At 46.0% G+C, this 23,735-nt stretch overlaps 1 protein-coding gene across 2 annotated transcripts; it reads left to right on the top strand.

The window, feature by feature from the left end:
* The first annotated feature begins 2,191 nt into the window (after positions 1-2,191).
* On the top strand, positions 2,192-22,399 carry BATF (basic leucine zipper transcription factor, ATF-like). 2 transcript variants are annotated; one of them, XM_004681679.2, is made up of 3 exons: positions 2,192-2,480; positions 4,676-4,780; positions 21,930-22,399. In XM_004681679.2, the coding sequence occupies exons 1-3, from the start codon at positions 2,418-2,420 to the stop codon at positions 22,137-22,139; spliced, it is 378 nt and encodes a 125-aa protein (XP_004681736.1). In that variant the 5' UTR covers positions 2,192-2,417; the 3' UTR covers positions 22,140-22,399. The 2 variants fall into 2 exon arrangements, with proteins under 2 accessions (XP_004681736.1, XP_012579886.1); XM_012724432.1 differs by lacking the exon at positions 2,192-2,480 and adding an exon at positions 4,309-4,365.
* Positions 22,400-23,735: the final 1,336 nt, after the last annotated feature.

Raw genomic sequence — 23,735 nt, 5'->3', positions numbered from 1 at the left:
CTCAACCCAATGAGTTTGGGCCGTGGCTCTTTTTGTCTAGTAGAATGTGGCAGAAGAAGCACCATATAGATCCGAATGAATTTGAATCCTTTGGCTCTTCCTCTTGGAATCATGCAACTACCATGTCAACGAGGCCAGGCAAAACTGTTGGGGAATGAGAAACCATGTGGAGGAGAATCCAGGCAGGACCATCTTAGATGAACCAATTTTCAGCCAACCTACCAGCTATCTGAGGACATATGATGGAGCCTAGCTAAAATTAGACTAGCCCAAACTTAACCAGAAGAAACTTCCAGATGATCCACAACCACTCACAATCGAAATACGTGGTTGTTTTTTCATGTAATTGAAGGTTTTGGTGGTTTATTAGGCAGCAAAAGCTAACTGATTCATCATCTCGTTCAGAGAAAAAGTCCCAGTATCAACGGTATCTGCAGTACTTAGAACATTGCCTTGTACAGTATAGGTGAGCAATAAACTTTTACTGAAGGAATGCATAAATGGAGCTAATCTATCAGGGAAATAGAAGCCCTTCAAGTAAGTAAACTGGTAAAAGAATGCAGAATTTGGTAACAAAAGAGGCTGATGTTGAGAATCAGAGTAGAAGTGGGAGAGTGGGTCCTCCAAGGGCCCCCCATTTTTTCTAGAAGAAATCCCCAAATCCTGATAGTGGCATGGAAGGCCCTATATGACTCACCCCCTGATACCTTGTTAATTTCACCCCCTTCCACTCAGCCTCTGCTCCAGCGGCTCTGGTTATTTCTGCAACACACCACACATGAACATACCTGGGCCCTTGCTGATTCCCTCGCCTAGAAAGTTCTTCCTTTAGACAAGCACTCACTTTCTGCTTATTTGCACCCCCTTCCTGACTACCCTGCAGAAAAAGCCACCCACGGATGGCGAATTCCCTAACCCCTCCCTACCTGCTGTATTTTTCTCCTTCACTCTTGCCACCCTCTGATGTCTTACCTGCCAGCTGCTATGGTTACTGTCCACCTTCTCCACTCAAACACAGCTTCAGCAAGAGAAAGCATTTTGCTTTGCTCAATTTACTGTTAGGGCAATGTTGTTTTACAGCAGAAATTCAGCCAGCGGATATGAAATCCTGTAGGGACCACAATTCCTTCAACCCTAAGAACAAGCAAGGCGAATCTTTGGCTTTGTTCCTGGGAATGAAATGAGGCCTTTTTAGAAAGCCAGGGTGCCCGGGTGAGTAGAGTTAGGTTGATTCCTGAAAGCTTTACACGTCGGCTTGTGGCAAGACTGGTGGCATTCCACCACGAACCGGCAAAAGAGAGCAGCAGCATGAGGTAGGGCCATCGGGGAGCTGGGTTTTGTCTTCCAGGAACATTCTAACACATGCTATTATGTTTCTTGAAATGGCTCAGAGAGGTAGGCAAGGCGGCAGGTTCAAGCTCTGCCTCTGTCTCTCCACCACACACACACACACACACACACACACACACACTGACACGGGAGCTACACAAGTCGCCAGGCACACTGAGAGGAAGGGCTCGTTCATTCTTCTTTTCTGCTTCTCCCTCTAGGCTGTGACTGTAGCCTTCTTGAGTTGTTAAGATTCCAGGTCAGGCCTGACCTCCTGAGAGACCCTCGACAGAAGAGGCATCTTTTCTCCCAGGAGAGCCTCCTGCCGAGGCACAGGAGCCGCATAAACATGTAGAGCATCAGTTCCAGAGCCTCCCACAGGCCTCCTGATCACCTCAGCCTGGTCCACAGCCCGCCCCAGGCTGCTGACCCAGAGGCGGCGAGGAAGGCCCCCTACGAGCCCCCTACGAGCCGCGCCTGGCAGCTGCTTTCAGTTGGAAACCTGAAAGAAATCCCAATCTCATGGCTTTATTATGGTTTAGAGATCAAGTTGAGCCACCATGGAAACTTTCCCTCATCCCCTCCTTTCAGCCCATGTTGACAGAAGCAGGACTTGCTAATTCGGGCTGGGGTTTTTCCCTCCCTGGGTTGTTTTTAGTCTTTTATCTCCATTGATTGAAGAGAGCTCTTCAGCCTTTCAAACTATCGGAAGGTATTTGGGGTTTTGTGTATTTTTTTCTTTCTTTCACATAATTCAGTAGGTCTTTTCCCAGATATGTATTTTTTTTCAAATTAGCTTCTAACTTGTTTAAGTTTCCGCCCATGTGACTTCCAGCGTGAGTTACCAGAAACCACAAGAGAGAGAGCGCCAGCCCCAAAGCGAGCGACATGTCCCTGCGGGGAGCAGTGCCTCTGCACCCCAGAGTGAGGAGGACGCAGGGGTCAGAGGTGGCTGCAGGGCTGGCAGAGGAGGGGCCCACAGAGGGGGGCGAACCAGAGGCCCGGGAGCCACCACGCAGGAAGGTCAGCTGGTGACCAGTGAGCCCAGAGGCGTCTGGGGCTGCGAGCAGAGCCGGAAGACTGCAGCCATGCCTCACAGCTCGGACAGCAGCGACTCCAGCTTCAGCCGCTCTCCTCCCCCGGGCAAGCAGGTAGAGGCTTCTTTTCCCACCCTCCTCCTTCCTCATCCCCACGGCAGGAAGAGGCTTGGGCTTCCTGGTCCTGCCTGGAAGCTGAGGAGCTGAGAGCCAGGACCCTGACGTGCTAGGCTGGTGGCGGGAACCCTCTGTTTGACTTAGGATGTGGTATTTGCAATTAAACTGTGCACATGGGTGGGAACCCTCATCGTTCACCCATTCTGCCTGAGCCTCGTTTCCACTGTCTCCTCAACGGTGCTTACCGCCTCTACCTCACCTGGGTCCCCACCCCAGGAAGCTTTCTAGGAAGCGAAGAGGAGAATGAACATCAAAGAGCACCAGGCTCTTGGAGGAGAGGGTCTGCCTTCTCTCCAGGCAGGAGCAGAGCATTGCAGTGGGCTGCCTGGCCCAAGTCCTTGACAAGGGGATTCCCTAGACACCAACTTAGGGCAAGAGAAGACAGGGATCAGGGCGAAATAAAGAATAAAACTAAAGCAAGTTCAAAGGAAGAAGGGCCTGGCCAACACAGAAGGACTTTATCTTATCAGTGGGACGCTGCCCAGGGCTCTGGCACAGCCAGCAGAGAGGGTGCGGGAGCCTCCTTCCTCTGCGGATTCTGGACAGGAAGAAGGAAATAAATCAGGAGGCAGCTCTGAGGCTTGGAGACGTGCGGTAGTAGTTCTCAGGGCAGCTCTGGAGAAACCGGAGATTATGGTAGGGGTTCAGGGATGGCTTCACATTCAGATTTAAGGCAGAGGTTTTCAGCGTGAAGATTGCCCCAAAATGGTGCAGCCGGCCTCAAGCTTCTGGGGCTTTCTCTACCGCTCAACTTGACACGTCTCTCTCTCCAGTGCAGGCTGCTTCTTTCTCATCTATCACTGGGTTGACATTTCTTCTCCACCTTTGTTGTTTAAAAATTGAATTCTTAGCATAGATCGCCAAAAGGGCTTTCAAAATGTTCTGCAGCTCAAAGAAAAGTATATAAATATTTCATATAGCTTCTGCTGTCGGTACTGGGAGAACACAGGTTCTAAGAAGTCCTAGCGGGGACCACTAGGAGGCAGACAACCAGTGCTCTGCTCAAGATGGTGTCAGTGCCTCAGACTGCCTGGAAGTCTGCGCTCTTCTTAGGAAGGAAATTACTCATGGCTTCCATGGTAACCTGGTTCCCATCCCCCTTAGAGGAAGAATACTTCCTTCCTTTCTAACCCATGCCCTTCCACTGCTATGCCTGGGGGTACTGGGTGTGTTGGTGAGATACTGGGGAGCCGGGTGAGCCCGGTTAGCCCTAGCCCACAGGGATGTGGCAGGGTGGGGAGGGACCGCAGAGGGTTTCACCGCAGTATCCGGGAAAGGCTGGTGTTCCCCTCTCTGCCTAAGCAGAGGGCATGCCCACCATGGGCTTTACTCAGACTATCCAAAGGTCCCGTTTCCTCCTAAGCCCCCATTCACTACCTGAATGGCTCTCCCTTAAGGTCATCCTGACCACTGGCTTGTACCAGGCATTGTGCTCTGAGCCACAGGGAATGTCAAGGTCACAACAAAAATGAACTTGAATGTGGGGAAAGAAGCAGATCTGGGGTGGGGGCCTTGGCCCAATAGGAAGCCAGAGACACGTGGAGTATAGACGAGGGAGGTGGCTGTGATGGTGGGGAATAGACATCAGACTGATCATCAGAACAGGTAGTTAGTTCCCTGACTGCTGTGGGCTCTTGGGCAAGCGCATTGAGTCTCAGTTCCCTCATGTTTAAAATGAAAGTAATAATATCAGCTTTGCAGAAGTGGGCAATTAGACAAGAATACCTTTGTAAACGAACTTGCACAGAAGCAGGCACAAAAGAGCAAGAAGGTTCTAGTTCAAAAAGTGAGAGTAAGGATGGAGCAGCCCCGGAGAGGAGAGGTAATAAAACACATTTAATTGCTTTCACCATTTCCCCCCAAATAAAGTCCTACTGAGACCTCAAGTTCTTCTGCCCTCTTCCTGTGGGTTTTAGCCAAGAAAGTGCTCAAGCTCTCAGGGACTATAACAGAGTGGGGAGGTCCTCTCTTTGGGGCTCAGCCTTTTGATAAACAGGGGGACAGGAGGATGGCTGAACAAATGAAAAGATGGAGATTTGGAAGGATGGACGCATGAATACCAAACACCTGAGAGCCTCTTAGAAGAATGAGAGGAGCAGATGCACCTAATTGTTATCATCTCTGCTTCCCAGGACTCATCTGATGATGCGAGAAAAGTTCAGAGAAGGGAGAAAAATCGCATCGCTGCGCAGAAGAGCCGGCAGAGGCAGACGCAGAAGGCTGACACGCTGCATCTGGTGAGTGTCCAGGCCTTTGCGTCCTTCCGGGTCGGGCCTTGACCCGGCACTGTGGAGCTCGGGCTCTGTCTTTGCATGTACCTGTTTGGGCTAAGGACGTGGGGAGAGCAAGTGGCGGGCTGCAGGGTGAGGTGGGGGAGGGGTGGGTCTTCTGTGGTGTAGTGAGAAGACTCAGCAGCTGGAATGGGTCAGGAGGCTGAGCAGAGGAATGAGCCCCTCTGGCCAGAGGCCCAGGCTGTAGTAGTTGGTGAACTGAATGTGGGAAGCTGAGAGGCTGCTGGAAGTCAGAAGCACCTGCTCAGTGTTGGTAGGAGCCACAGCGAGCAGAAGGCAGCACTGCTTGGAGGGAGAATTTAGAAGAGCTAAGTGCGTTGGGGGAGCTCATTATCCTGCAATGTTAAGGTCACATGTCGTCCTGTCTCGGGAGGCCAGTTGGGCACCGTCCTGGGCTGCATTTAGGGCAAGGAGATAAAGGTACTGCACCTTACTCCTCTTTTTGGAAAAACATTAAGATTGGATTCTTTAGTGATGTCCCCTGGGGTCTGCGAAAGGTCCAGTGTCACGTGCACTTACCCAGGGGGGTCGCCCAGCAGGCTGAGCTGCCTCCGGTCTCAAGCTTTTTGGAGAAGGCAGAGCCCCAGCCTGGGCAGGGGCTTGGGGGGATGTGGTACCCCCACCCAAGGCCTCTCCTGCTCTGCTGAGCTCTTCATGGAGCCATGTCCCCTCTTGGTCTCCCATCCCTCACCTCCTTCCCTCGCTCTTCTTCCACTTCATTTGGTTCTTGCTCAAACACCTCACTTCACTGGCTCCTTCCTCTCCTACCCTGCCATCCCTCCTCTAGCCATTTTACCATCTTGCCCTTCCTCCTGGTCCATTTCCAAACCTCTAGCATCTTAGAAATTTTAATGGTAAAAAAAAAAAAATCAGTTGGTTTTTTTTAATGGTTAAAAAAGAGTAGTTGGCTTGAGCCTCCCTGGTGATATAAGGGGTTAAAGCACAGCACCATGGAGCTCTCTGCAGCCACTGTGACCTGAGTTTGATCCTTGCCAGGGAGCTGACTCACATGGCGCAGCAGACCTCTCCTGTCTTGCCCTCCGCTCCCCTGAGCAGTGTACTTTGTCAGCCTGCCTGTTCTGCTCCCCACTCTGTCTCTGGTGAATCCCACATCTCTACCCCAGATTTTTTATGCATAAATTAATAAATCTTTTTTTTAAAAAAAAGAATAACTGGCTCGAAAAATGAGTAAGTGCAGCTTGCATTGTATTTATTTGAAAGATAGCATGGCACTCAGTCAGATAGAATAGTTGCTTCAGTCCTATCAGAGACAAGGAAGCTACAGTTGCAGGAAAAAAAGATGCTTCTTTTGGCTTTGCAAGGATGCAGAGAGCAGGCTGCGGCAACGTGTCTGATAAAATGCATAAAATTTGAAACGTATTCAGCATATCCCATTGCATACTAACGCTGCTTGACATGCATAAATATTTGTTGACTTGAAAGAAAAACAAATGCATGCAAAGCCCGTTTCCTTTGACCGGTGTACTGGGCAGTCTAAATGGGCAGCTGCTACTTACCGTCACGTTCTCATCATGATTTCAAATGGCTCAGGAGCTTGTTCCACTTCGGTCCACTACCTTGAGTTTGAAAATCTATGGCCACCCACTCTATCAGTGTCTGATTCTCCCTCAATATTCTTTAGAGCAACAAGCCAACAAGCAAACAAATAAAAATTAGAAAGGTTAAAGATTTCCTTGTGTACAAGTAGACAATGTTTCATGATTGGCAAACTGCTATATATTTTATGAGTTTGTAACATTAAAAAAAAGAAAAGGCAGAAACTATCACTGAACTTCTCTGCAGCCAGGACAGGGTTTAAATCAGCTCCGCCACTTGCTCTCTCTGTGACAAACCTTAGAGGTGTTCTCAACCTTCCTTAGCTTTGCTTCTTTATTTATTACTCCTTATTCGTATATTTATTATACAAAATGGAACTCACAGTCACTGCCTCGTAGAGCTAGCACATATAAAGAACCCAGCACAGAGCCTGGTGAATGATAAACATTCAAAAAATTAATGAAACTAAGACTGATATTCATAATGGTTATTATTATATGTTATTCTAAGAAACAAAATTATAACCGCAACAGAGGCTCTACATATGCATTTTATACATTATAATATATAGTAAAATATATTATACAGTAACAACTGAGTTAAAGTATACATATTGTGGATATAAAATATTTATTATACAATCTCAGAACTGAAAGATTTCTTAACGGCTAGAAATTTCAGAGATACCTTAGATGCTTGAGTCTCCTCTAGTCCCCTCCTTATACCTGGGGCACTTCTAGTGACAGAGCTCCCTCCCTCCTAAGGTGACAGAGGCATCTTCCCTAGCTCACTACTTTCTCCCTGTAAGATCAACCCACCCGGCTCCATTCAACCCCTCCAGGACTTACCTGTGAGGATGACGTCATTGTCTCTTTGCTGTGTTGGGGTTCTGCGCTTTGGCTGTCTGTCTCTGTCCAACAGGGGTTCAAACGGAAGATTAGCCTCTCTGAGTATATAGGTCATGACCGCATTGAAATATCCTGGGGGACCCCCCAGTCATGCAGTCACCATGTCAACACCCTCATCCCCAACCTGTCTCTAGAACATTCCCATCATCTCCTCCCCACTTCTTTCTTCTGCGCACCTTAGCATTCGTTTTTACTTTTTGACAGTGAGTGAGTGGATTGTATCCGTTTACACAATCAGCCTAGGGATTGCAGTTAGTGCAATTTATGGATCTTGGCTCTGGGTAGAAACTTTCGGCAACAACATATAAATCTGCCATCAAACAGAGGGCTTAGCTGTGGTGTGAAATGTCTGTTTCCTCTCCGACTGTAATAGACGCTTTATCCTCTTAATTATGTTTGTGATTCAGGTAGGAAATGTTCTGATTTTCAAGCTGCGTTTTCAAGCAGCTTTCAAATGCTTGGTTACACTTGACTCCTTGGCTCCAGTGTTGAGGCTCCAGACCCAGCCTGGTGCTCACACACAGCCGTATGAGTGAGTCCTCTGTCCATACACTGAACGCCAGGGCTTAGCAGGTACTAAGAGAACAGTATCAAAGAAGCATCATGGTCGTATTAGTGTTCCAGCCTCAATGATGCTAGAGTAATATTTTCTTGTCACCATTATCTCTCTTAAAACGCCAAGAGAATTATCTTGTTTCTCCAGTAAAATTGTGGGCTACTTCCCCTTTAATATTTTCAGTGTCTATCCTCTAAGTGGTTTACATCAAAACACTGTGCACTGATTGATTTTTAAATAGCAGAGTAGGAAAGGAGCCTCTTTTGAAGATTGTGTTTAATCTCATGCAGTGTTTGAACATCTCCCGTCCAACTCCTGTCCCCTATGCTGGAGCACGTGCCTCATCTCACTGTGATATTCACCAACACAGTCCATATTCTGTTTTAATTCTCCTTGGGCCGAACATCTCACGCCAGCACCCATCACACTTAGTTCCTTCCCTCCCACAGACACTGCAGAAATAATGGGGTAAAGGTACCTGTGACATAGGAGAAAGAAATATCCTGGCCACTTTGTTTCTAAACTGTATCAGTAGCTGGTAAATGGATCCAGGATAATCAGATGCAAAACTATTAAAAATAATAAGAGAATTCACTCTGCTTTCAAAGTTAAAAGTAAAACACTAAAAAAAAAAAGTAATAACTGCATAACCAACTAGAAAAGTGTAATAGGAGGAAAGAGTCTGTTTACTACAGGACAACAAAAGGGAGGATTTCATATAACAAAAAATATTCAGGACTTAATGTTTTTTAAATATCAACATTGTTCTAAGTGATTTTCAAAACACTCAAATAAATAGAAAGATATACCTTTTGTAAAGAGCAATTTTCTTTCATCTGTAGATATTGTTTAAGCTAATGTGATGCAAATAAAAATCCAATAAGATTTTCTAGGAGTTGGGAGAGCCCTGGGCTAGCTCCCAGTGAAAAATAACTGTGTGACCATTGCTAGGGAAATTCTGCAGAAGAAAGGTATTCAACAAGCTGAATATTAAAGCAAATCGCCTGGGGCTTCCTTGCTGGCACGGGGGTTAAAGTCTCAGCGCTGTCAAGTTATGTCCAGCTACTGCGGCATGAGTTTGATGCCAGCCCAGGGAGCTGACCCACATGGAGCAGCAGACCTCTCCTGTCGCGACGGCTGCTCCCCTCAGCAGTGTGTCTCCGTACATCTGCCTGCTCTGCTCCCCACTCTGTCTCAGGTGAATCCTCCCAAACCTCCACCTCTATCCCTCTATAGTACTCCCCAGTTCTTGTATTCATAAATAAAATAAAAATAAGTCTTAAATAAAATAAAGGGAATCACAAATATAGGTGTCAGAACAATGTGGAAAAGAGAACATGGCACAGATGGAATTCAGAAACCAACCCAAAAGCAACCTCAAATTCAAGACCCCAGTACATACATCAATTCCCAAAACAAATACAAATGCAAAATGACTAACATGGTGTTTCAAACAGTGACAGAAAGTTGAATTAGTCAATAAATAGAGCTGGAACAATTGGCTGGATGTTTGAGGGGAAAAAAGGTAAGATTCTTAACTTCTAATTCAACACCCACATATTGAATGAACAAAAAGTAAACTACGAAAATTTGAAAAACATGAGCATTAAAATTTAATCTCATAGTTAAGCATTTTCCAGATAACATACAAAATCCTGAAACTATAGACAAAAAGATAAACGTGCATTACCTTTATACATCAAAAAGTAAACACACTGAAACCCTCTCTTGTAGCACAGGGGCTTAAGGCTCAGCACTACAAAACTGTCCACAGCCACTGCAGCACGAGTTCGATCCCCACGTGGTGCAGCAGACCTCTCCGCCTCGCCTGCTGCTCCCTCAGCAGTGTGTTTCAGTAGGTCTGCCTGTTCTGCTCCCCACTCTGTCTCTGGTGAATCCCCTCCCCCCCCCAGCACCTCTGGCCTGTCCTCCAGTTCTCGTGTGCATAAATAAACACATTTTTTAAAAAAGTAAACACATTTTTTAAAAAAGTAAACACATTCTATACAACTGAAAATACTAAATGCAAAATCAAAAGCAAAAGACAGACGAGGAGAAATATCTTCAATATAACCAAAAAAGGACATAGTTACTTAATATATGAGAGCTCTCAGAATAAGAAAATGATTAACACTCAAAAGAAGAATGAGTAATGATTATGAATAGGCAACGAAAAAGAGAGAGAGGAAGGTAGAGTGAAAAAAAAGTAATCATGGGAGAGATGTTAGACTCCATTTAAAGAAGTGACAAAGCAGCAGTGAGATTCCCTGACGGAGAGACAAAGTGAGGTCTCTGACATATGATGTTGCTGAGGTGGTCGAGAAGCAGGTACTAACACATACCGCTAGTAGGAGTGGAAGTCAGTACATTCTCAGTAGTGGACAATATTGAATCTGGCTATCTTCACTGTAAGTGCACATACCACTAGTTTGGGGTCTACTTACTAAGGTACCCACAGATTATACAATTGTGGACATGTAAAGCTAGTCACTGCTATGTTGCCTGCTGTAGCATAGACCAGAAAGCTAAAGATTCGTCAGTAAGGAGCTAATAAATTAAAGCTTGTCCATTCAGTGAGATACCATGACATTATTAAAATAATGAATTACATCTTAACGTGCTAAACTGAAAAGATGATCAAACATTTTTTTATTATTTTTTTATTTATTTTATTTTATTTTATTTTATTTTATTTTAAAGATTTATTTATTTATTTGGGATACAGGCCAGAGGTTCAGGGGCAGTGAGAGGCTTCACCAGAGACAGAGTGGGGAACAGAACAGGCAGATCGAGGAAGTACACTGCTGAGGGGAGCATCGGGCAGGCCAGGAGAGGTCTGCCACACCATGTGGTCACCTCCGGGGCAGGCGGGAATCAAACTCATGCAGAAGCGGCTTTAGATTCTCAGTGCTGTGCTTTAACCCGCTGCGCCACCAGGGAGGGCCCGATGATCAAACTTTTATACTTTTCAGTGAAAAAAGTATGGCTATGAGACATTATTTGTTGCCAAGCACTTTAAAAAAAAAAGATGTATTTATTTATATATACAAGATCTGGGGCTTAGGCCAGAGGTGTGGGGGTGAAAGGAGTCACCAGAGACAGACAGAGTGGGGAGCAGAACAGGCAGATTTTACTGAAATACACTGCTGAGCGGAGCAGCGGGTGAGACAGGAGAGGTCTGCTGCACCATGTGGGTCAGCTTCCTGGCTGGGAATTGAACTCAGGCCACAGTTGTTGGCAATAGCTTGATAATGCTGAGACTTTAACCTCTGCATCACCAGGGAGGCCCCACCATGCACATTTTTCAGAAAAAGAAAAACATACATGTGCATGAATGCATAAACTTAAAATTTTTCAAATAGGTTGCCCCCAAAATGTTAATGATATTTATTTCTGAAAAGTACGACTAAAGTCTTAACGTACAAGAGATTCTTTGCGTTTCTTTTACCTTTTTAATATAATTTGCATGAGTTTATCATATGCTTTTATGTTTAAAGTGTAAATATTTAATTCTCAACATTGATCCTGATTATATGTGATTTTTCCAACTTAAATTTCAAGCATGGGGTAGTCTTCCATTGTGACAATTTATCCCTTGATCATCCCACAAGAGCATCTCAGTCCTTTGGGAGAACCAACTGTCGCCGGGCAATGAGTAACCCTAAGGTCACAGCCCTCTGAGGGATGGTGGCTACTTTAAACTGTGTGGGCCTCCTGTTGCTGGTCATGGCTCACTGCTGGTGCCTGTAGCTGGAAGAATTTTGGGTCAGTGTCTCAGGTCTGTGGGAAATCTAGTTGAGATGACTTCAGAAGATTTATTCATGGAAAACTAAAAGTAAAGTACAAACAGCAATATTAGCCCTGACTGTGCTGCTGGCCTTGGGTGTGGAACTAGAAGCAAAGGAGAGTAACTACCGAACTTGAAATCTGGAGCTTGAGATGAAGGTGGGACAGGGGCTTGTCTTAAGCTGCTGCTGGAGCAATGTCACATACCATAAAGAAGAGAATGACTGACAGGTTCTGGGTGTGTCTTTAATGCCAAATAAAAAGGTCATGAGTGTAAATTAAGCAATTAGGCACACATGGAGCTTTAACATGTGCTGTGGTCAATGAGGTACTTACAACAGGAATGTTCTGATTAGTTACCTCTAGACAAAGTTGAATGTAAAATCAGTGAATGATTCACAGAAAAGAGACCTTTCTCTTGGGCCTCCATTGCACTCAACTTCACTTTATTCAACATGTGCTAAACCCAGGCTATGAACCAGGCATTGTGTTAAGTGCTCAACCTGTATTATTTCATTTATTCAGCAAAAAGATCTTATTTTATATAATTTCTGTCTTAGGCTAAGTGGCTTGTCCAAGGTCACACAGGACACATCCTCCAAAATTTACATTTTTTTGCTGCCTCCATTGATAACCCTAGTCAAGAAAGTAAAGACATCTCTGTGCAACATAACAATATATCCTCTGGGACCATTTTTTGACAAAGCTGGGTAGCAGTAAATTTGAACACCCTGTATTAGATACCCTGTGGCAGCATTTCTGCTTAAAAGAGCTTAAAGAAAAATGATACACCAAGGTTCTCAATTCACATTATGGGTGAGTAGTAAACATGTTATCAAAAATATAAAACTGGGAAATATTCAATAGGGGATCAAGTTTATTATAATATATTCCTACCATAGAATGTTATATTGGCACTAAAAAGAGCTATTAAGATTTACATTTATCAATATAGAGTGATGTCCATGACATAGCATTGCAAGGGGAAAAAGCAAGTTGCAAAAAGTCTCTGGAATATAATCCTGTTAATATAAGATATGTGTGTTTGCATGCCTTTCTGAAAGGATTTCTGAGTGGTTGGATTTTGAGAAGTTTATCTTCCTCCTGGCACTTTTTTTTTTAAGGACAAATGTGTACCATTTTTAATTCAGAATAAAAAATTAGGCAATTTCAATAGGAAGGAAAATCATGTTGAAGCCAATCACCCCTAACTGCTTGTCCCGAATGGATCATTGTGGTTAGTTTGAAGGCCCATTTGAAAAGTGGTCAGTTCCACATAAAGAATTCCTGTCCTAATTTAGTACAGATAACAGGTCACAAGTAGACAGCTGCCCACTCAGAAAACATCTTCATGCTCAAGTTTTAAAAATGCAGATTACATTTATACCGTAGGAAGAACATCCTTTTAGAGAAAAACATCAGAATACCAGTAGATAAGTGGGCAGAGACTATGAGTAGAAAGTTTATGCAATATTTTTCCTACCCAAATGAAAATAACCTGATTTTCTATTCTGATTGTGAAAATGATACACAGTAAGTTTTTCTCAACTTTGGTGCTATTGACATTTCGACTCGGATAATTTTCATTGGTGAGTGTTTGGAGGGGGAAGGAAAGGGTGTCTTACTAAGTTGTAAACTGTAAATTCTACCCATTAGATGCCAGCCACACCACTTCACTGCCACCCCTACCCCCCACTTGTGACAACCAAAAGTATTTCCTGACCTTGCCCATCTCTTAGGGAGGTAAAATGGCCACTGAGAATGTTGTAATGGGGAACAGATACAAAAACTTAGTGATCAATAACTTATAACATTAAAATGGAGTTAAGAAAACATAAAAAATAAAACAGTGGACAAAAAAATTGCAAATCTTATCACCTAAATGCCGATGAGGTTGTAAAGTTGAGTACATTCGCTGCTGGTGATGGTGTATCCTACAGAAAGGCCTTTGACAGACACATCTATTATGAATTGGAACACCGTATATGCTCTTTGGCCCAGTCATCCTGCTCCTAGGATTTTTTTTTTTTTAAAGATTTATTTATTTATTCATACAGAACTGGGGTACAGGCCAGAGATGCGGAGGGTGAGAGGATTCACCAGAGACAGAGCGGGAAGCAGAACAGGCAGATCGACGAAGTACACTGCTGAGGGGAGCAGCGGGCGGGTCAGGAGAGGTCTGCCACGCCATGTGGTCACCTCCGGGGCAGGCGGGGATCGAACTCATGCGGAAGTGGCTTTAGTTTCTCAGTGCAGTGCTTTAACCCGCTGCGCCACCAGGGAGGCCCCTGCTCCTAGGATTTTATCCTAGGAAATTACTCAACAAAACCCCACATGGATCAAGGTATTCACTGCAGCATCCTTTATAGCAGCAACATTTTGATAGCAACTGCAACCAAAATGTCCAACATGAGAAGACCATTTTACATGATTTTCAATAATCTATTTGACAATGGAGCCATCAAAAAATAATAATGATGGTGATTATGTAGATGTGACAAAATTGCATATACACTGTGAGATCTTACTGAAGTAACTGTGCTTTCTGAAAGAACAAGATGGCAACATACAAATGACAATGATTGTGTTAAGGCACTAGGGTCGTGGGCATGTACATTGTTTTAAAAAATATCTTTAATGTAGTTATGCTGTCTATATTTTATTGAAGAGAGCTAAGTGAAATTGAGATTCCAATACAGAAAATATTATTGAGCTAGAACTGGGGGTCAGTCAGGTTTTGGAAGAGGAACTTATAAGTTACCCCCCCAACGGGAATGCTTCTGACAGTGAAAAGGGCCACTAGATAAAATGACACCAAAGCCCTAGGTGTGAACTGGGACTGTTCCAGTACACATCTGGTTAAGGGAGGTGACCGAGAGCTCTTATGAAAGTCTTAGGGAAGTTATATATTTTAGAGCCAAGCAGAGAAATTAAATTTGTGAAATCAAGTGCAATTTCTGCCATGGAGCTCTCTGTAACTACTATGTATTCTGGCTCTGAACAGATACAGGAATTTGCCTTCTTGCTAAGGGGGTGAGTTGGTACAGAAAAGTATAAAAGCCCAGGCCACATTGCCAGTGCAAGAGCTAATGTCAGCAGAAATGATTCTTTCACTGGACGCATATATATTAGGCTCCTTGGTGCCAGATATGGTTCTGGGTACTGAGAATACAGCAGAGACGAGACAGATGAGACCTTGCTTCCACCAATCTAAGAATTTTACTTGGAGTCAGATTGGGGATAGACATGTCTAATGGCATGAAGTGAAACATGCTTTGGAAGAGAATCAAAGAAGGCCTTTCTGAGGCTGTGACATTTGCCATGAAATCCGAGTCAAAGAGAAAGACTGGGAAGATCTGGGCTGAGGTCCTCAGGGCAGAGCCTTGGGGCCAAGCTGAGCCTGCATGTTAAGGGGCTGGTGAGGGAGGGAGTGAGGAGGGTTCGGGATTGAAGATCACTGTATGGTGGAGGTCAGGACTCAGACTGGGGCAGGGTGAAGGGGTGGGGTGCCAACCTATGCATTCAAGTCCTGCCTGGGGGAACTCGATCTGAACCTAAACTGTAATCTACACACGGGGAGTAGCAGCATCTACTAAGCTGCTTGAAGGTTAGATGAGACAGCAAATGTAAAAACAACAGGGTTACTCTTTGTTCGTTTTACACTGGGGAGAGGTTGTTCATTAATTAATTTGTTTAATATGGGGAGCCTGACTGTTTCCTAGAAATCAGCCAGATGAGATATCAGATGCACCATCGTATGTGAAAACACATACCCTTATTTCCAGTTGTTCATAAAAACTCTAAGAATTCACCAGTGTGGCTTTTCACCACAGCTGGTCAAGTTCCCTTTGCTTGGTTTGGATGGGGAAGGTCAAATCCAAAGAAGAGAAATTACATGCAGAGTTCTTTTAGTGGTATAGTCTGCCACCCCACTCCAGAGCTTCAATCTGGAGAACAAACGGATTGTTAAGCAGGGGGCTGACCTGGACTTTTTTGGTTTTGTTTTAATTAATCTCTTGCATTCATTGGTAGTTGTTATCTTAGAGTTACAAAGCAGGAGCAGGAAAGTACTTAAATGCTTGCTTAAATACCCCCTGAATTTTCATGAACATCCCATGCTTACTTAATAGACTCTTCAGGTGCACATCAAATTTTGGCAAACAATTGTAGATTCTGTTGACAGTCAAGCAACATGATTTTATTGTACACTGACTACCTGCTGGACAGTCTTAGCCATTGAGGACAAAATTGAAGACAGTGTGAGTCGTTGCCCTCATGGAGCCCAGTAACCTAAAGAGTAACTAGTTTGATAGTCATCATTACTGAAATTCAGATCGGTTCCCTACCCTTGCCATCCCATCATAAGAATGAAATGTCCCAGGCTGCTTGAAATTGTTTTCACCAATTATAGTAATAATATAATAGTAAGTCACTCTGCCTTAAACAGGCATTGACTTTTAGAAAAATTTCTTAACTTACAAATGTTCTCCCACCTCCTTAAAGTTCTTTATATTGTTTATACTATACATAGGGGGAAATTATATTTAATAAAATAAAAAATGAAATTAAATATATAAATATGTAATAATTAAATTTCATGAAATTAAATGTGCTACACTATTATATTATTTTTAAGAGGAACCAGAAATGAACATGAGAAACTCACCTAGGAAGTATTTTTTAAAATCATGATGCCGGAGACCCACTCCAAAAGAATTAAATTGGACTTAACTAGAAGTCCAGGAGTTAAGATTCTTTTCAAAGCTCTTCAGATGATCTCAGTGTGAAGCTAGGGTTGAGAATCAGGGAGCACCTTCAAGGTCGGTGTCAGGTACATGCAGTAGAATGTGTGGAATGACTTTGGAGCAATTATATGGGAATATAACCCGACACTCTGTCCCAGGCACCCCACAATTTAAAAAGCAGAACAAAGTGGACAATTCAAACCTTTGTATTGTTGGCAATTACTGTCTATATTTTAGAACTGAACATGCCAGTGATGGCTTTTCTAAATTGAAATATCAGTCAGGATTATATTCAGCTACCGGTCACAGGAAAATGATCAGAAGCATCAATACATCAAGGTTTATGTTCCCAAAATACAAGATCAGGCTGTCATTACACAACCAAGCTCCTCTTCTTTCTCTGTACAGCCAGCCCTGGTTGTGACTTTCATCCTGAGTTTGGCTACTGAAGAACCTCCAGACGTTAATCTGTGTTGAGGGAGGGTGGCCTTTGTACTGGTGAGGCTTTGCCTTTTCAGTAGGGAAGGGACGTTCCATACACTGTCCACCCCCTGCCCACGAGTACTTCTGCTTGCCTCTCATTGCTCAAAATCCAACACATGTTCCTCCCTAGCTGCAAGGGAAGCCGGGCATTTGAGGCTATTTTTTTCCAGCCTCTCTAGAGGAAAGCAAGGGGAAAGAGTGTGGAACAGAGGTCCAGCGAGTCAACCTTTAGTGTTTGTCACATCCAAGGTCAAGAAAATTATAGTTCTGAAGCCAGGGAAAAGGCCATCGGGCCCTAGACAGGATTCTGAAGGAATGACTGAGGTGATTAAGTGTCTGTTGATAATGAGGCCCCTATCCTCGAGCTTTAAGACATGACAGTGATGATTCTCCAGAATCAGACAAATTATTTAGTATAAAAACCTGTGGTTTAGTGATTCCTCTTCTCTCCTCATAGGGTGAGGAGTAGGAGTCAGGACTGATTTCCCCAGAGTTGGTGAGAGAGGTAGGCATGGATGTGCTGGATGTGAATATAATCAACTACTAGCATCGCTTAAGAAGGGTGCTCCTTCTCAGTCTCAGACTTCTCCTGGATGTTGGTCTCCACTCTAGGAAAGTATTTAGTAGATGGAGGGTAGAAACTGCTGGAGACTGAACATATAGCTGGTGAGAGGGATAAATTTCACTTCCTACTCTTATTGAAGTGCGGGCGAGAACAAAGGGTCACCCTCCCAATAAATGAAAGTATGTTCTGTTAAGGAGAAAACACGCAGGGACTGTTTTCACCCTCTGGAAATTGTGGTTAGAAAATTCAAGGAGAAGTCCAAGGTATGAAACAGAACTGGGAGGGAGGAGGACCACGCTCTGCTCAGATGTCTGGAGAGTCCCTGGCAGAGCTCTGGGCCAGTGCTGGTCCTTGCTCTTGGTCCCAGTTGGCTTCCCTGTGGGTAAGGGACCTGCCTGGGAATTCCCCATCATTCAAGGGTTCTTTGAGTGACCCCCTCTTCTGTCCCTCCAGGAGGGAGTTTCCCAGAGTGTTCCCACACCCCCATGAAGCCTCCTTAGCTACCCCAGAGTTGTTTGTGCTTATGATGGGGTGGCATCAAGTGACCCCCAGGTGAGGGAGATTGTGAATACTATCATCTGGATTTGCATGAGGTAGGAAAAGAGGGAAAAGGAAATTGGAAAGTCAACAAGTTGGAAGCCTCACAGGACATAATTACCAAATAGCGTAAGATTGAAACAGGCTTCAAAAGCGAGAGTGGTTGGTGGGCACAGCTTCTGAAGTCAGACCGCCCCAATTTAAGTGCCAGGACCGCAGGTTACAAGCTGCGTGATCTTGAGCAAATGGCTTAACTTCTCTGTACCTCAGATTTTCCTCTTCTGCAAAACGTGAATATTAGTATTATCTATCACATAGCATAGCTACAAAGATTAAACATAACGATAACTATAAAATGCTTAAAAGAATGATAGCATAGTAGAATAGTAGCATTTAATAAATGTTACTTGTTAAGTTGAACTAGACTATTCTCTCAAAAATTTGGTTCCTACTAATCTTTTTATATAACTTAGAGTATACATCTTCCTGTCCCCAACACATACACATGCGTGCACACACACACACTCCCTCCAGCAGTTGGGGTTAGCAGGTTTGGTTTGCTAATGTACTCTGGTAGCTCAATTGAATCTGAAGTATTGGAGAGTTGGAGAGGGCTTAGAGATCTTCTGATCTTGCAGCTTTCCACATTCACTGCACACAACCACTCGGTGTGCAGGCTGCTCCCCTAACTGATAAATCAGAACTAGGCTCCATCTTGTTAGATCTCATGTGTGAGCATGGTTGAAACACTGTCTTTGTGAGATAAGCTGGACCCACGGTGCACCTGGAAGAAGGCCTGGCCTTGAGTTAGCCCCTCACAGAGCAGTCAGACAGGAGGCGCCCTCACCCTGTCCCCTCCCCACTCCCACCTCAAAAATAGGAGGCATATGTTGGGTCCTGTGACAGGCACAGTGTACTGGCTTGGGGGTTTTGTGTTACATTGCGTCTGACCTTCCCCCCTCAACTCCCCCCAAGACCCCATTTTCTCTGAGGAGCCTGGAGGGCAGTGGAGGGCTTCTCATTGGCTCCAGAGACCTTTGGTCACTCGAGTGGCTGGTCTCTCAGGGAAAGTAGCTGCGTAAGCTAGAAGCTGCAGGGCTGAGAAGGGGGCAGGCTCCAGGGGAGGCCTGTTTTGCCCCTATACACTATGGTGCTTTGGAGCAATGAACTCAGAGTTTCTGGACCTCTGAGCAAATCGGTGTCTCAAGGCGAATTCCAAAGCCCTTTCTCCCAGCCGCTGCTGGCCCCTCCTCCCTCCCATCGTCATTTTGGGAGATGGAGCTTGTCCTAGGTCCGTATTGGTGAAGTGGGAGTAATGATAACAGCTGGCCCCCATGTCTGACTGCGAGGGCTACTGTGGGGTACTTGAAGCACTTTAAGGCATTCCAAAAAGTAGAAAGCTGGCTGTGTGGAAACCCAAATGCAGACCTACCCCCTCCACCATAGCAGAAGCCATGCATGTCAGAAGCCAAAATTTCCTTCCTGAATGTTCCTCTGCCCCTCACTGAGTTCTAGACTTGGCAAGGAAGTCAGGGAATGTGCCCATTTGCCCATTTTTACACTTGGGCAAAACTTTCACATTTTACCCTGTGCTCTGGTGGCCACTCTCTTGTGTAAGCCCTTTTCAAGGCAGGATGTCCCCAGGAGGGTTGGGGTGGAACGGGCAGTGGCAGGTGGGGACTGGAGGGATGAGGCCCCAGCAGCCACTTCCTCTGCAAGGGAAGTCAAACTCTTCCTCTTCTAAGTGGCTGGCTGGCTGGCTGCAGGGTCTTTGGTTTCTCTGGGGCCCTAGCAGGAAGCAGTCTTGCTTCCCCAGGTAAAGATGTGTCTCGTCACAGGTGGTTGCTTTCTGGTTAGAAGTGGCAGCAGCTATAACCCCCACTAGAACTCTGGGATCTGCAAGTCAAGGGAGGCTGTGGGGTGGGGGGTAGGGCGGGAGAGGCAAATGAGAGCAGTGGAGAGAGCTCAGCAGAGCTTGCTTAGGGAGGAAGAAGCGGCTGTCACTTCCCGAAAGCTAGGCCTGCCTCTAGGCGGGGAGCAGGTCAGGGCACTGGGTCCTTGCAGCCCGCCTGCCCCGCCCCTCCCTTTCTGCTTGGGGTTTGCCCAGGCTCTCTGGAGCCCAGAATTTACAGTAAATGTTGTCACCAGTGGAAACTCTCAGAGGGGGCGGGGAAAGGGCTAGAGGAAGGGGCAGGACTCACGGCCCCCAGTTCCCGTCTTACAAACACCCCCCAGTCTCATGTGTTGTTTTATCTTATCTTTCGGTAAAGAGGGGATGCCCTCCTTCTGGGATGTGCCCGAAAACAACCACAAATGGTAAGCAGAGGGAGCCAGCCACACCTTGAGGAAGAAGCCAGTACCTCTGACTCTATTACTGCTCTTGGTATCCCACACCCACCCATCTGGCAGATGGGGGTTTCCTTTGAACTGACCGAAGCACATTTTGTAGGCCAGAGCCACATACAGGAAATGCCAGGCTGAAGCCGAGCATGCTCGTGTCTGTCCTTCACAGCCAGGTGGAAGCTGGCGAGGTGGTAAGGCCAGACTCATATGCTACCCAAGCCCCGGATGTGTGGGTTAGGGCGACTGGCAGTGGAACTAGTTCTCTCAGAAGCTTACTCCTGTTGGATTTTTTTAGACAAATTTTAAATGTCAAATGATCTTACATCTGCTGACTGCCCACCATAGTTTTTGAGTTCACTTCTGGTCCAGCAGTTGGATGTCACCAGCCAGCCAATCAACAAACATTTGAGTTCATTTTATGTGCCAGGCAATCGACAAATAGGAAAGTGTTGAATAATTTAAGCAAATTTAATGTCTTATTTAACCTGTGTTTTCAAACTTGCCTGATCATTAGAATAACCTATGGTGCTCAGTAAAAATCTGATCTCCAGAATTCATGCCAAATTCCACACCCACTGAGTTTACATTCCTGGATTTCAGGGAGAGCCTAACACTGTATTTTTGATAATAGAGAGGCTTCCTTGGATTAATTCTATTGATAGAACTAGAAAAATAAAATCTGGACTCCCAATATTAAGTTTGTTTTTTTTTTAAGCAGAAATGTAATTTATTTGTGTCTCCAATGGTGTTTTCCCTCCTTCTGTGTGTGGGTGCCAGTGACTGGCAGAGGCGGCCTGTTTGATCCCCTCAAGGAACACGAACCTGAAAATCACATTGGAACTATGATTCCCTGGCCTTTCTGATGGTGGAACTGTTTTCCCTTAAATGCTAGTCATCAGAGTGTAATTGTCGACTAACTGACTGATCAGTAATCAGTTCTTTTTACCTGATTCAGTTTTCCTGATTAACATCTATCTAAACAATAGGGGAAAGATATTTCTGGAAAAAAGAAAGAGCCCATGTTTGGAACATACCCAAAGTACTGTGAAACAGGGTCACAGGTGTGCAGAATGGAGCAGAATAGAACCCTGGTGGATTTTGACCATTTCATATTTAGAAAGACCCTAAATATTTGCCAAACTGGGAGAAACAGGTGACTCCCCATGGATTCTTACGGCAAAGACAGCACACACATGGGACTCCTTGAAGAACACGTGGTATTATGTAGTGTGGTCTAGGGTGAGATCAGTAAAGATAAATGTTCTCATTTTTCAGGCCCACCTGAAAATGCCACTCTTACTCCCATGCTCGTCCACAGAGACCCATGTGTGGGAGCACACACAGGGTGACCCCCACGTTCACACAGACACCCCTCAGGTGGGACTGTATGAAACTATCTTACAAGTCAAAACAGACGAATAGCAGCAATTGCTTGTGCTTCAACCTGACATTTGGTCATACAAGGACACAGGTCCATGCACCCGTGTGCAGACAAGTGCTCCAGTGTCCTTCTCCATGGCGGGGCTTATGAAAAGCTAATCAGATGCCTCTTGCTGCCCCCTCATCTTGCTGCCTTCCCCAGTATTAATTTCCAATGCCAATCTCTCCCCCATAGGAGAGTGAAGACCTGGAGAAACAGAACGCAGCTCTGCGCAAGGAGATCAAGCAGCTCACAGAGGAGGTGAAGTACTTCTCATCGGTGCTGAGCAGCCATGAGCCCCTGTGCTCGGTGCTGGCCACCAGCACACCCTCGCCCCCCGAAGTGGTGTACAGTGCCCACGCCTTCCACCAGCCTCACGTCAGCTCCCCGCGCTTCCAGCCCTGAGCTTCCAGAGGTGGACAGAACAGAGCCCCTCCTCTCGGCTGCTCCAGGAGGCTTCCATGGGGGCACACAGACTGGGGTCAGCAGCCCTCAGCCCTCAGAGCCCTCTCTCTCTCTCCGGAGCCCAGAGGCAGAGGCCTGGACAGGGTGAGCACAGGACTGCAGCAGTTGGAACTGTGTGTGGCCTTCAGCAGCGTGAACACCCGTCGGAGTGTACCGGACCCCATGTGGGCGGAAACCTGATCTAAGCCTATGGCACATGACGCCCAAGTCCCGTGGCACAGTGGGATGAGGGCAGGGAAGTGTTATTTTTCTAAATAAATGTTTAAAAAGAAACCACTGTGGTCAGGCAGTTTCCTTCTGTTCCACTGTCCCTGGAAACCCAAATTCTGTGGGGCCAGGACCTGATTTGTTCTTGGACCCAGCAGTCCTTCCAACTCTGTAGACTCTGCTTACTATAGTTCTTCTTTTCCATGGACTGTTAATCCATGTGGGAAGCTGAGATTTTTCAAGGCCTTTTCAGTGCTCCCTTGAGCCCCTGACCTCCCACCTTCTATTCCTCACTGCCTTGTGCATTCCAGATTGTCACCTCGTCATCTCTTGTCAGCAGAAAAGACCTGTGCCAGATGCCATACTGGGGCGCAGTCGCTCAGCTTGGTCCTCCCACTGCCCATCCCATAACCACACTGACCCAGCTCCCTTCACATGGCTGGGCCTGGAGGAGGGCAGGTCAGGGCCATGCAAGTCATTCTAGTAAGACTTGGGCTCCCTCCTGTAGAATCCAGTGCCCACCTCGTGCTCTCCTGGGGTAACACGTGGCGTAGGGTCACAGGGGTTTTCCTGCCAATGGATGTTCATGTTCTTCTGTGGAGTCCACTTCCCTTGGACAGCTGTAATACAGCTGTGCTAACTGCCCATCTCTGGGAGGGCCTGCAGGCTGCCCTCCTGAGCAGGGCTTGAGGGTGGCAGTGGTTTGGGTGACCCGAGGTGTGTCTTTAGGCCTACAAGTTCACCCGCTTGGCTGTAACCAGAGCTCTCTGGTCCCCTGCTTGCTGGTGTCCCTGCCCCGAACAGCCCCCGAAGCTGTGAGCCCCCACATCGGTGCACTCCAGTCGTGCCCCTTCCACTGCTGGGGGACTGCAGCACCTGCCTGCACACATGGACCCTGCCGAGTGATGAGAACCATCACAAGAGCGGTGAGGCCTACCATGCCAGGCATCCACTTGAGCACCTCAGCATTCACCCTCAGTGTCAGCACTCGGTCGGGCTGAGGGGCGGCTGGTAGCATCTTGGGGTATGGTGACCACAGGGGAAAGGGATCGCAGGCCTGTTTTTCTGTGTCCAGTTGGTTTGAAGTAAGGTCTCAACCCTGTGTCTCTCCTGCCTCGCCAGGATTATGTCAGGGTTGGGCTAGTGTGAGTACTAAGCCCCACAGAGGCCTGGGGAAGCATGTCCTAGCACGTGGTCACCTGGCCACAAGGTGACCGTCAATGGGAGGAGCTCAGCTCTACGACCTCTGAGGGCACGTTGTGACCACTGGGGCCCTCACCCCAAAATTGATGGATGTGGATGCTGGAGTGTGGGTGCTGGGCTTCAGGC

The sequence above is a fragment of the Condylura cristata genome, unplaced genomic scaffold (genome assembly GCF_000260355.1).
Source record: "Condylura cristata isolate star-nosed mole 26May11 unplaced genomic scaffold, ConCri1.0 scaffold00013, whole genome shotgun sequence".
NCBI lineage: Eukaryota > Metazoa > Chordata > Mammalia > Eulipotyphla > Talpidae > Condylura > Condylura cristata.
This window is presented reverse-complemented; position numbering and strand designations above follow the sequence as displayed.

Excerpts from the sequence above, each read along its gene's own strand:
- BATF (XM_004681679.2), top strand. The coding sequence starts at position 2,418 with ATGCCTCACAGCTCGGACAGCAGCGACTCCAGCTTCAGCCGCTCTCCT. Across the intron at positions 2,481-4,675 it reads CTCCTCCCCCGGGCAAGCAG|GACTCATCTGATGATGCGAG; the intron begins GTAGAGGCTTCT and ends TCTGCTTCCCAG. Across the intron at positions 4,781-21,929 it reads AGGCTGACACGCTGCATCTG|GAGAGTGAAGACCTGGAGAA; the intron begins GTGAGTGTCCAG and ends TCTCCCCCATAG.